The following is a 14,231-nucleotide window of genomic DNA, read 5'->3' as shown; positions in this document are numbered from 1 at the left end:
AAAAACACAGGATTTTCAGATTTTACAGGAAATCAATAGTGTTTAAATACAGTATCCTGACACAAATCATAATATAAAAATACCTTTCTCATGTCTTTTAGCTTCCCTGTGTCCCCCTTGGTGCTGCTGCTATTCTGTGCTGCTGGGAGAAAGGTTCTGAGCATAAATGGCCTCCTTTCCCCTCTGGCAGCTGACAATATACTGTAGTCCATTCTTACTTTCCCTTCCAGATAGGTAACATGGGATTCAGGGTACTTAAGGTATATGCTGTGTGACAACTGCAGTAAACACTCCCTTAGAAAGCAATAAATATTTAATTCAATAAAACCGTAAAGACTGAGTGGGTATGAGCAGGGTTTGTAACTGCTATCAGGATACAAAGCTTTACAGTCCTCACAAGCTGAGAAAAAAATATTCTCAGCTGTACTGCGATGATGCTACAAAGGCAATCATCCTTCCCTGACAAGAAGGTCAAAAAGCAATTTCTATTGGCTGCAGTGCAGTGAACAAGGGATCACTATGCAGAGACCTGGCTGTGGGGAATGTGACTGAGGATGTGCGTGTCCCAGCACTCCGCTCATTATTTGGATGTGCACATTTTTATACCCTTTGAACACCAGGTGGTGCCATTGTATGTAAGTAAATGTCATAACTCTTCCCTGGATTGTTTTTTTTTTAACAGCATATAAAAGCCAAACATTGTTTATTTTTTTTATAATCTACATTTAAAGCGTAACTAAACGTTCGCTCAACTTTTTATTTTCTAGCAGCATGTGTAATATAAATATATTTTGTAATATACTTTATTAATGAATTTGGGCTCCTTTTTGTGTTATATGTGTTTTAAATGGCAACTCTGACACTTTTTTACTACATTTTTATTCCTTGTATTTCTCCTGTTGCTAGCAGAAATCCGTACACCGTTTGAATGTATCGGTGTACGGATTCTGCTGCCTGTGAGTACGGGTGGGTGGTGGCCCCATCCTGACGTCAGATGTGCACGCCCCCATCGTGACGTCAGGAAGGTCTCGCTGCCTCTATACACTACACAGTTCTCTTTAGTGTAACCTGCAGCAGCAGAGCGCAGGGAAGAGACTGCGATGAGCTCTGCTGCTGTCCGGACTATAGTGAGTGTGAGAGGCGCTCCAGTGGCAGAAGCGCAAGTCTAGTGGCGGCTCCCTCGCTAGACCTGTGCTTCTGCTACTGGAGCGCCTCTCACAAACACAAACAGTAGCAGAGCTGTCATTCTCCTCCCTGCGCTCTGCTACTGCCGGTTATAGTACAGTGGAAGAGGGGACAGGGAGGGGGCGCCAGACCTGCGCTTCTTCTCAAAGAGGAGTATGTGCCTTTACAGCTCGTGCGCCCGCTGTAAAGAACCTGCACACATAGCAGGTTACAATATTTAAAATTGTACTGCTATACTCCTTCCAAATAGCCACAGCTCCCACAAACCCTACAGTAGGTTATGAGAAATATATCTATATATATATATTTGTGCGTGTTTTATAGTGTGTGTGTGTGTGTGTGTGTGTGTGTGTGTGTGTGTGTGTGTGTGTATATGTATATATGCCTATCTATCTACAGTGGAGGAAATAAGTATTTGATCCCTTGCTGATTTTGTAAGTTTGCCCACTGGCAAAGACATGAACAGTCTAGAATTTTTAGGCTAGGTTAATTTTACCAGTGAGAGATAGATTATATATAAAAAAAAATAAAGAAAATCACATTGTCAAAATTATATATATTTATTTGCATTGTGCGCAGAGAAATAAGTATTTGATCCCCTACCAACCATTAAGAGTTCTGCCTCCTACAGACCAGTTACACGCTCCAAATCAACTTGGTGCCTGCATTAAAGACAGCTCTTACATGGTCACCTGTATAAAAGACTCCTGTCCACAGACTCAATTAATCAGTCTGACTCTAACCTCTACAACATGGGCAAGACCAAAGAGCTTTCTAAGGATGTCAGGGACAAGATCATAGACCTGCACAAGGCTGGAATGGGCTACAAAACCATAAGTAAGACGCTGGGTGAGAAGGAGACAACTGTTGGTGCAATAGTAAGAAAATGGAAGACCTACAAAATGACTGTCAATCGACATCGATCTGGGGCTCCATGCAAAATATCACCTCGTGGGGTATCCTTGATCCTGAGGAAGGTGAGAGCTCAGCCGAAAACTACACGGGGGGAACTTGTTAATGATCTCAAGGCAGCTGGGACCACAGTCACCAAGAGAACCATTGGTAACACATTACGCCGTAATGGATTAAAATCCTGCAGTGCCCGCAAGGTCCCCCTGCTCAAGAAGGCACATGTACAGGCCCGTCTGAAGTTTGCAAATGAACATCTGGATGATTCTGAGAGTGATTGGGAGAAGGTGCTGTGGTCAGATGAGACTAAAATTGAGCTCTTTGGCATTAACTCAACTCGTCGTGTTTGGAGGAAGAGAAATGCTGCCTATGACCCAAAGAACACCGTCCCCACTGTCAAGCATGGAGGTGGAATCATTATGTTTTGGGGGTGTTTCTCTGCTAAGGGCACAGGACTACTTCACCGCATCAATGGGAGAATGGATGGAGCCATGTACCGTCAAATCCTGAGTGACAACCTCCTTCCCTCCACCAGGACATTAAAAATGGCTCATGGTTGGGTCTTCCAGCACGACAATCACCCGAAACATACAGCCAAGGCAACAAAGGAGTGGCTCAAAAAGAAGCACATTAAGGTCATGGAGTGGCCTAGCCAGTCTCCAGACCTTAATCCCATCAAAACTTATGGAGGGAGCTGAAGATCCGAGTTGCCAAACGACAGCCTCGAAATCTTAATGATTTACAGATGATCTGCAAAGAGGAGTGGGCCAAAATTCCATCTAACATGTGTGCAAACCTCATCATCAACTACAAAATGCTGTGCTTGCCAACAAGGGTTTTGCCACCAAGTATTAAGTCTTGTTTGCCAAAGGGATCAAATACTTATTTCTCTGCGCACAATGCAAATAAATATATATAATTTTGACTATGTGATTTTCTGTGTTTTTTTTATATAATCTATCTCTCACTGGTAAAATTAACCTAGCCTAAAAATTCTAGACTGTTCATGTCTTTGACAGTGGGAAAACTTACAAAATCAGCAAGGGATCAAATACTTATTTCCTTCACTGTATCTATCTATCTATCTATCTATCTATCTATCTATCTATCTATCTATCTATCTATCTATCTATCTATCTATCTATCTATCTATCTATCTATCTATCTATATATATATATATATATCAGCACTCCAAGTTCACAGTATGGTTTATTCAGACAACTTCAAAAAGGTGCAACGTTTCAATCCTACATTGCTTGAGAAAGATCCCAATGTCGGGGATTGAAACGTTGCACCTTTTTGAAGTTGTGAACATGGCCTATCTCTTCCATGGATCATGGACAGGACTCCTGCAGCACACACGGTTGTGTGCATTAGGGCTAAGGGCACCTCCACACATAGTGTATTTAGATGTGGAGAATCCACAGGTACACACACTGAAATCTGTGCATAATATCTGCACGGACTCTTGCATATTTTAGTTTGGATTTCAGTGCGTGGATATGCGTTTTTTGTGTTTTGTTTGATAGAATTTCACCCTTCGCATTGAAAGAGGTGAAATACAAAGGGAACATCCGCACCAATAATAGGCGTCCTGCAGATTGTAAATTTATGCGCGGACAAAACAGCAACGTGTACATGAGATTTTGAAAATCTCATTATCTAGAAGGCTACTGTATTACGCAGACAATTTTTATGGTGTGTGTGTATATATACTGTATACAGTGCTGTACACTGCTGTCCTTCTAGTATATACTGTGTAGTGTATACAGAGCTGTCTTTATAGTATATATACTGTGTACGGACCATATTGTACCTCATAGTGCATGGCTGAAGTGAGAGCAGGCAGGAAAAAACAGGAATATGGAGGCAGAGGGGGATGCTGGAAGATGTGAGGGCTGGGAGAGGAGGTATTTATCCGAGTGCTATCAGATACTTTATAAAACTGACTTTAGATACTTCGTATTGGTAGAGTAGAGAAGATGTGTCTGATACGGTAAATCCAAGATGTCAGATGCAAAAGACACTGCTGCAAAAGGACCTTTGGCTTTCCTGATTGGCTGGCTGTTTAGGTGCATGATGGGAACTATGGGCAGATTGAATATTGTATACAGTACTGGCAAACATCACACACAGTAAGACACGCCCCTAGCAACTGGCCAGAATCGGGAAGTGTAAGAAAACAGATGTGGACGGTTTCACAAGAAAAAAAGCTGCAAAAAAGGTACATTGAAGTGAAAAAAATTGCTAAGAGTAATGAAGTCACATAGTGACATAATAGCAGTTTAAAATGTTTTATTTTTTTTGCGAAAGTTAAGCTACGTTTTAATATATGTAATGGTGGCACAACCCCTTTTAACACTGAAAGTTGACTTGATACTATATATATACATACTATACAGAAGACGTTTACAAGCTTCTACTGCCATGCTGGTGTATGTGGATGATTACACTGCTGGCCATGCATTTGTTGGCCTTTGGTTCATAGAGTCATGGTGGCTGCTTTCTTATGTAAAGTCATTTTAAAATAGTGGTTCTTCTCCTGGTATCTGCTATCCATTTGATATTGCTCCAATAAAGCAAGGTATTGCAGGAGATGACTTTTAAGTATTTTTTTTTATACCGGTCTGACCTGTTTTATCCACATATGCTATAGTACATAACATAGATACAATAACTTATTTATAGTTTTATATCAAATTTGAACCACTTTCCACTTATAAGTGTGGTTTAACCCCTTAATGACCGCCGATACGTCTTTTTACGGCGGTCATTAGTGGGCTTTATTCTAGAGCGCCGCTATTCTACGTCGCTGCTGTAGAATAAAGTAAACAGAGCAGGGAGCCGTGAAATCTCCCTGCTCTCAGCTGCCAGAGGCAGCTGAGGGCTGGGGGCGTCCCTGCTCTGCCGGGTGAGATCGATATTAGTATCGATCTCACCCGTTTAACCCTTCAGATGCGGTGCACAATAGCGAGCGCCGCATCTGAATGGTTTTGGAGAGAGGGAGGGAGCTCCCTCTCATCTCACTGACACCCGGCGATAAAATTGCCGAGTGTCTGTGTCTTCTATGGCAGCCGGGGGTCTAATAAAGACCCCCAGGTCTGCCTGGAGCGAATGCCTGCTAGATCATGCCGCAGGCATGACCTAGCAGATGCCTGTCCGTTTTAAACGGACAGGCAGTAATACACTGCAATACAAAAGTATTGCAGTGTATTATAATAGCGATCGGAGCATAGGGAAGTCCCCTAGTGGGACTAGTAAAAGAGTAAAAAAGCTTAATAAAGTTAATTTAAAAAAAAAAGTGAAACAAAAAAAATGAAAACCCCACTTTTTCCCCTTACAAAATGCTTTACTATTAAAAAAAACTACAATAAAGCAAAAAAGTTACACATATTTGGTATCGCCGCGTCCGTAACGACCCAGACTATAAAGCTGTTACATTATTTAACCCGCACTGTGAACGCCGTAAAAAATAAAATAAAAAACAATGGAAAAATTGCTGTTTTCTGTTAATCCTGACTTGTGATAAAAAGTGATCAAAAAGTCGCATCTACTCTCAAATGGTACCAATAAAAACTGCAAGTCGTCCCGCAAAAAACAAGACCTTATACAGCTATGCCGACGCAAAAATAAAAAAGTTACAGCTCTTTGAATGTGACAATGTAAAAATGTAAAAAATGGCTTGGACATTAGGGCCCAGAATGCAAGCAGGGGGAAGGGGTTAATGATCTCATTACAAGCGACATTCAGAATTTTTCAATAGTTTCTTGGTGGCAGAATGTAGTCATTTCTAACAGTAGTTTTGATGCTATAGAAACTGTTCCTTTAAAGAGAATTCGAGGAATTTTCCCATTCGACTTGGCTTAGTGTATTTCCAGCAGAAATATCGTTAGAGGTTAAACTGGCAAGAGACATTGTAAATCATAATCTCTTATAGTAAAAAATGATCATTTTAGTTTTTATTAAAACATTGCAAATGTTATTGTTCTGTGAAGGCATTCAAAAGGGACCCGTTGTGTCAGTTTTTATTAGATGACTGTGTTGGGGTGAATTGCTCAGTACACAGGGTAGAATATGACCTTAAAGAGGCTCTGTCACCAGATTTTGCAACCCCTATCTCCTATTTCAGCAGATCGGCGCTGCAATGTAGATTACAGTAACGTTTTTATTTTTAAAAAACGAGCATTTTTGGCCAAGTTATGACCATTTTTGTATTTATGCAAATGAGGCTTGCTAAAGTACAACTGGGCGTGTATTGTGTATGTACATCTGGGTGTTTTTACTACTTTTACTAGCTGGGCGTTGTGTATAGAAGTATCATCCACTTCTCTTCACAACGCCCAGCTTCTGGCAGTGCAGACACACAGCGTGTTCTCGAGAGATCACGCTGTGACGTCACTCACAGGTCCTGCATCGTGTCGGACGAGCGAGGACACATCGGCACCAGAGGCTACAGATGATTCTGCAGCAGCATCGGCGTTTGCAGGTAAGTCGATGTAGCTACTTACCTGCAAACGCTGATGCTGCTGCAGAATCAACTGTAGCCTCTGGTGCCGATGTGGCCGACACGATGCAGGACCTGGGGCAGGAAGTGAGTGACGTCACAGCGTGATCTCTCGAGAACACGCTGTGTGTCTGCACTGCCAGAAGCTGGGCGTTAACGAACAGAAGTGGATGATGCTGATTCGTCAGGATCATACACTTCTAGTCACAACGCCCAGCTAGTAAAAGAAGTAAAAACGCCCCGATGTACGCACACAATACACGCCCAGTTGTACTTTTACTGTAAACACGCCCAGTTGTACTTTTGCAAGCCTCATTTGCATAAATACAAAAATGGTCATAACTTGGCCAAAAATGCTCGTTTTTTAAAAATAAAAACGTTACTGTAATCTACATTGCAGCGCCGATCTGCTGCAATAGCAGATAGGGGTTGCAAAATCTGGTGACAGAGCCTCTTTAAGGTGTCCTGGCTTTGCAGTCAAATTTAGATATTCTATGGTTCATTAAGAAACTTTTAATTTAGGAGCAATAACACACTTCGGCTATGTACACATCTGTGTTCGAGGCTCCGTTAGGAGCTGCCATCACATATCCGGTCAAAAATGTTGTAAAAAATTGTGCAGCATGCTTCGCTATTTTTCCGGTAAAATGACGGACACCATGATGGAAACCCGACGGAAGCTCGTAAAAGTCAATGGGTTCCGTTGGGCGTCGTCTGTGTCCATCATGTGACTGATTCATCATCCGCTGTCCTTTTTGTTGTTCTGCTCCTATGATGGAGCAAAACAACGGAAATGCCCAATGCAAATGTGAACACAGCCTAAACCACAGCAATGAATCACCATAACTTAGGTCTGTTCTAGGACAAGATAAACAATGTTAGGAAGTACCTTGAAGGTTGCTATGATTTGGCAATTTTACTTTTGAACAGCAGCAGAGAATATAGCCATGCATGGAGTCAATGAGCCCAGTGATGCCTGCATGATCAAGATGGTTCAAATAGAGTTTATTCTTGTTGGACACATTCTGGATGAACTTCATGAAGTCCATCTTTATGGAGAGTACCTATAAACTGTTTGCGTGACTATATCCCATGTGTCTCTGAATAACTGCTACATTGAAACGTATGTATATTGTAATATATATATAATTCTGTTGGGTTTGTTGTTTGGTAAAACTTTTACCTGTGACTGAATTAAAATATGAAGTACACATTGAATGAAAACTTGCATGACATTAAAGGGGTTGTCTCGTGATAAGTTATATGGACATCATAAGGGGCTTTTGCTCTGACAGACCTGGATGCTCTATGTATTACAGGGCTGGCCACTCATTTCAGCCGAAAAACTCGTTTATTTCCATCTCCCATTGATTTCAATGGAGTTTTTGAGGCGGAAAATGCCTCAAGATAGGGCATGTTGCTTCTTTTTTCCCGTCAGCGTTTTTTTTGCTCGCTGTAAAAAACTCCTCCACCTCCCATTGAAATAAATGGAAGTCAATTTCGGCCGTTTTTTGCCGGGGTTTCCGTGGCAAAAAACTCTGTGTGAACAGGGCCTTCGAAAGATCTGCACATTCTTGGGGTCAATTACTTTCTAAGAAATATTATGAAGTGTTAGGTTATTTTAAAAGCCAGTATCAATTGTTTCTGTATCATTTATATTGTCAGATATGATCTTGGATCATCATGATTCTGCTGGGGAATTAGGAGATAACATTCGGGTAAAAGTAAAGGAAGCTCTATTGAAAAAACATCACCATCAAATTGAGAAGAAACGCAACAATCTTATTCCGATAGTGCGCTCTTTCGCAGAAGTTGGGAAGAAGCAGTCAGAGCCTCATTTACTAGACAAAAATAGTAAGTATCTGTATCCGGAAACCAGCTGGTTATTGTAAAAATGAGACAAGCCTCATTTATGTATGAATGAATTTTAACATGACTAATCCTTTGTTTAAGAAACTAAAATCTGAATATTTTAGAAACTGAATGTTACCGTGAAAAAAACCCACAGCTGTTTTGCGGGGGCCGCAGTGCTTGTACGAGCGCTGCTTCCCCTACATTACTGTCACTGTTCGTACTGTGAATCGCCAACACACGTAGCAGCGGTTCACAGTATTACCATTTTCTCCCTTTCACTTGAATGGGAGAAGGCTGAAATAGTGTGAACCACCGCTACAATTGTGTCGACGATTCCCAGTACGAGCAGATCAAGAATGAAGGGGAAGCAGTGCTTGTATAAATGCCCCTTAAAATCAGCTAAATGGTTGGGTGTCAGGAGTCAGACCCCCACCGATCAAATATTGATGGCCTATCCTGAGGATAGGCCATCAATTTCTTATAACTGAACAACCCCTTTAAAACTTTCTGAAAAGTTAGGCCTCATGCATACAGCCACATTACGGCTGACTTGTACGGAGCCATAATAGGGCTTCCATAGCGATGAATAGGGCCGTACTGTACCTTTGTATATCTCCGATTTTAAACAGGCATACAGAGGTTACGTTTTAGTTTTTAGTTTTTTTTTGCATGCTTCATTACATGCCGTATGTTCAGAGCTATTCTACCCTAGAAACATTAATGCAGGAGACTGTGGGTCATGCTGCGCAGGAGGCCTGATTATCTGAGATCTAGCATTGCAGGGTAAAGGTGCAGCACGGGAGAAGCCTTGGTGGTCGGCGATAAGGGAGGATGATCATTGGTCTTGGGTCAGTGGCACATTAGGATAAGCAGGGGAGGTAGCATAAATGTGTTGTAAGGGCTTGCAGCATTGCTATACCTGTGAACCAAGGTGTTGTTCTAGAAGAAGCGGGAACCTGCGCAAACATTTGTGTAACTGTGAAAATGAAAGCTCCTCGGGCTGCTGCGTTCAGAATGGATGGAAGCTGTTTTTTATTGAAGATGACGGGTGCTGTAATAAAGGGAAATGATTGCTGACTATGACTGCTTGTCTGCTCTGTGGAAAGAAATAAGAAATGTATATGAACAAACATTTTTAATCTCAACCAATATAAGTCAGCATTAACATAATTATTATTGTTCCACAGATCTGTCCGTGTCTCCGCAACCTACCCCCTCTACTTTAGATGTTAAAAATGGCGGAAACCATGACAACAGCAGTGCCGTTGATCTTAGCAAGGTGGGTATCCTCTATTACAACTGCATACAGAAGCCCAGGCTGAAGATGATTTACAATTCCTTATTATCCTTGTTTATTGGGTGCTCGATATATTGATTGGGTTGAAGAAGTGGTTTAAGCTGAGATTTTACAGGGCATTTTGATACATTATAACCATGCGCTTCACCAGTAATAACCACACAGCCAAAAACCTGCACTGCAAAACCGTGGCGATTCACGTGGTTTTTAGCATGCATTTTTCACCACAATTAAGAGGCACATAAAACCGCCACAAAACTGCAGTAAAAACAGTTTAAAGAGGCTCTGTCACCAGATTTTGCAGCCCCTATCTGCTATTGCAGCAGATAGGCGCTGCAATGTAGATTACAGTAACGTTTTTATTTTTTAAAAACGAGCATTTTTGGCCAAGTTATGACCATTTTTGTAGTTATGCAAATGAGGCTTGCAAAAGTCCAAGTGGGCGTGTTTAAAAGTAAAAGTCCAAGTGGGCGTGTATTATGTGCGTACATCGGGGCGTTTTTAATACTTTTACTAGCTGGGCGTTCTGACGAGAAGTATCATCCACTTCTCTTCAGAACGCCCAGCTTCTGGCAGTGCAGACACAGCGTGTTCTCGAGAGATCACGCTGTGACGTCACTCACAGGTCCTGCATCGTGTCAGACGAGCGAGGACACCGGCACCAGAGGCTACAGTTGATTCTGCAGCAGCATCAGCGTTTGCAGGTAAGTAGCTACATCGACTTACCTGCTAACGCCGATGCTGCTGCAGAATCAACTGAAGCCTCTGGTGCCGGTGTCCTCGCTCGTCTGACACGATGCAGGACCTGTGAGTGACGACACAGCGTGATCTCTGGAGAACACGCTGTGTCTGTACTGCCAGAAGCTGGGCGTTCCTAAGAGAAGTGGATGATACTTCTCATCAGAACGCCCAGCTAGTAAAAGTAGTAAAAACGCCCCGATGTACGCACCTAATACACGCCCACTTGGACTTTTACTTTTAAACACACCCACTTGGACTTTTGCAAGCCTCATTTGCATAACTACAAAAATGGTCATAATTTGGCCAAAAATGCTTGTTTTTTAAAAATAAAAACGTTACTGTAATCTACATTGCAGCGCCGATCTGCTGCAATAGCAGATAGGGGTTGCAAAATCTGGTGACAGAGCCTCTTTAAAATGCGATCATAACATCCTGTAGAATCTCTTATACGCCGATTACCCGTAACGTTATAGACACTGACAGGGAAAGTGAATAACATCTTGTTACAATGGCGCCTGTCAAGGGGTGGGATATATTAGGCAGCAAGTGAACAGTCACTTCTTAACCCCTTAAGGACGCAGCCTAGTTTTGGCCTTAAGGCTCAGAGCCCATTTTTCAAATATGACATATTTCACTTTATGTGGTAATAACGTCGGAATGCTTAAACCTATCCAAGCGATTCTTAGATTGTTTTCTCGTGACACATTGGGCTTCATGTTCGTGGTAAAATTTGGTCGATATATTCAGTGTTTATTGGTGAAAAATTGCAAAATTTAGAGAAAATTTGGAAAAAATAACATTTTTCAGAATTTAAATGCATCTGCTTGTAAAACAGACGGTTATACCACCCAAAATAGTTACTAGTTCACATTTGCCATATGTCTACTTTAGATTGGCATCGTTTTTTGAACATTCTTTTATTTTTCTTGGACGTTACAAGGCTTAGAACATAAACAGCAATTTCTCATATTTTTAAGAAAATTTCAAAAGCCTTTTTTTTAAGGTACCTCTTGAGTTCTGAAGTGGCTTTGTGGGGCCTATGTATTATAAACCCTGATAAAACACCCCATTTTAAAAACTAGACCCCTCAAAGTATTCAAAACAGCATTTAGAAAGTTTTTTAACCCTTCAGGCATTTCACAAGAATTAAAGCAAAGTGGAGGTGAAATTTGCAAATTTCATTTTTCTTGCTGAATTTCAATTTTATTCAATTTTTTTTCTGTAACACGGAAGGTTTTACCAGAGAAATACTACTAAATATGTATTGTCCAGATTCTGCAGTTTTTAGAAATGTCCCACATGTGTCTCTAGTTCGCTCGTGGACTAAAACACAAGCCCAAGAAGCACCTAGTGCATTCTGAGGCCTCTTTTTTATTAGAGTATATTTTAGGCAGCATGCCAGGTTTGAAGAGGTGTTGAGGTGCCAAAACAGTAGGAATCCACAAATAGTGACCCCATTTTGGAAACTACACCCCTCAAGGAATTCATTTATGGTTGTTGTTACCATTTTGACCACACAGTTTTTTCACAGCACCTATTTGAATTGGGCTGTGAAATTAAAAAAATGTCATTTTTTTCCAATAAGATGTAATTTGTGATCAAAATTTCTTATTTTCACAGGGAACAAAATACCCCATTTTGTTGCCCAATTTCTCCTGAGTGCAGCAATACCCCACTTGTGGCGATAAACTGCAGTTTGGGCCCATGGGAGGCCTCAGAAGTGAAGTAGCGCTGTGTGTTCTTTGGAGTCCAGATTTTGCTGGATTGGTTTTTGGGTGCCATGTCGCATTTGCAGAGCCCCAGAGGTATCAAAGCAATGGAAACTCACCAGAAGTGACCCCATTTTGGAAACTACACCCCTCAAGGAATTCATTTATGGGTGTTGTGATCATTTTGACCCCATAGTTTCTTCACAGAACTTATTTGAATTGGGCTGGGAATTAAAACAAAATTAATTTTTTCCAATAATATGTAGTTTTGGCTGAAAATTTCTTATTGTCACAAGAAATAAAATACCCCATTCTGTTGCGCAATTTGTCCTGAGTGCAGCAATACCCCATTTGTGGTGATAAACTGCCGTTTTGGCCCATGGGAGGCCTCAGAACGAAAGGACCACCATTTGGCCTACTGGGGATTTTCTGGTGCGAAGTCATGTATGCAGAAGCCCCAGTACAGTTGAAACCCGCAAGAAGTGACCCCGTTTTAAAAACTACAGCCTTAAGGCATTCATCTAGAGGTGTAGTGAGCATTTTTACCGGAGACATACACCCCATAAACTGTAATGTGGGTTCTCCCGGGTATGGCAATACCCTCAATGTGGCTGTTATCAGCTGCTTGGGCACACAGCAGGGCTCAGAAGGGAAAGATGAGGGGGGATAAGCTGTGCGGAGTGCATCAGGGTAAGTAGAATTGGGGTAAATTATAAATCAAGGGATGTATGATAAATTTTAAAACACTCTTTCATACAGAGCTCTGGTTTTTCGGGACACGCGTTACATTGATATATTGTGTCCTCCCTTATACCCCTCTTATAGCAGACTTTGCACCTCTTTTGACTTTTTCCCTTCTTGCCAGTTTGGGGAAGTTCTCCTGGAAAGTGTTGCCCTGGTACGATGTGTGTGGCCTCGCTTCCAGAAGTACTGGGTGCCCCCCCCCTTCCTGGTCCCTAAAGATTAGGTTCTTGATAACCACCTCTTGAAATTCCAGGAAAGTTCCCGTCTGGCCTGTACATCGATGTAGTACGTACACATTGTACAATGCCATCTGTATGATGTGCTTCTTATACCACACCGCAGCTTCTTATACCACACCGCATGGCGCTATAGGGCTTCAGGACTTGATCTGACAAGTCCACCCCTCCCATGTACCTATTGTATTGCAGGATGCAGTCTGGTTTAGGGGTCTCTGTACTGGTACCTCGTACAGGTACATGGGTACTGGTGTGACATCTCTCTTGTCCTTGTACTTGACACACAATATGTTGCTGCTAGAATGTGCCCTGCGCTCACCCCTTCTTGTTTGCCCTGCAGAGTCTTAGGGAGGCCTCTCAGATTTCTTCTAGCAGTGCCGCATGCCACAGGACTGGAAGCAAGGCACTTGAAGAGTGGGACGCCGGTATAAAAATTATCCCAGTAGAGGTGGTAACCCTGGTCCAGCAGTGGGTGCACCAAATCCCACACAATTTTTGCATTAGCTCCCAGTAAAGGGGGGGGGGGGCATTCTGGGGGCTGAATACTGGTGTCCTTCCCTTCATATATCCTAAACCTGTAGGTATACCCTGATGCACTCTCGCACAGCTCATACATCTTCACGCCATACCTTGCCTTCTTACCCGGCAGGTACTCGCGGAATTGAAACCTACCTTTAAAATCCACCAAGGACTCATCAATAGAAATACACTTCTTGGGGTGTATGCTTGGGAAAACCGGGCACTGAAACGGTCTAATAGGGGTCTCCGTTTATACAAACGGTCAAAACTGGGGGTCATCTCGGGGTGGGCACGGCTCATTATCAGTATAATGTAAGAAGCGAAGTATTGCCTCATTTATTTATTTTTTTAGGTTCTAGTTCAGTTCTGAAGTTGCTTTGATGGACCTATATATTAGAAACCCCTATCAAACACCCCATTTTAGAAACTAGACCCCTCAAAGTATTCACAACAGCATTTAGAAAGTTTATGAACCCTTTAGGTGTTTCACAGGAATTTAGAGCAAAGATTTTACCAGAGAAACGCAACTCAA

General features: G+C 41.9%; 1 protein-coding gene across 1 annotated transcript in view; it reads left to right on the top strand.

Moving 5' to 3' along the window:
* The window catches only part of SLC4A8 (solute carrier family 4 member 8), a 176,449-nt gene that overhangs the window by 103,518 nt on the left and 58,700 nt on the right, over positions 1–14,231 (top strand). Inside the window, exons 6-7 of the mRNA XM_075851933.1 lie at positions 8,265–8,453; positions 9,641–9,732. Of these exons, the coding sequence (XP_075708048.1) occupies positions 8,265–8,453; positions 9,641–9,732 (281 nt within the window). The remainder of the gene's footprint in view (positions 1–8,264; positions 8,454–9,640; positions 9,733–14,231) is intronic.

The sequence above is a fragment of the Rhinoderma darwinii genome, chromosome 2 (genome assembly GCF_050947455.1).
Source record: "Rhinoderma darwinii isolate aRhiDar2 chromosome 2, aRhiDar2.hap1, whole genome shotgun sequence".
NCBI lineage: Eukaryota > Metazoa > Chordata > Amphibia > Anura > Rhinodermatidae > Rhinoderma > Rhinoderma darwinii.
Note: the sequence above shows the minus strand (reverse complement) of the source record. Positions and strands in the feature narration are given on the sequence as shown.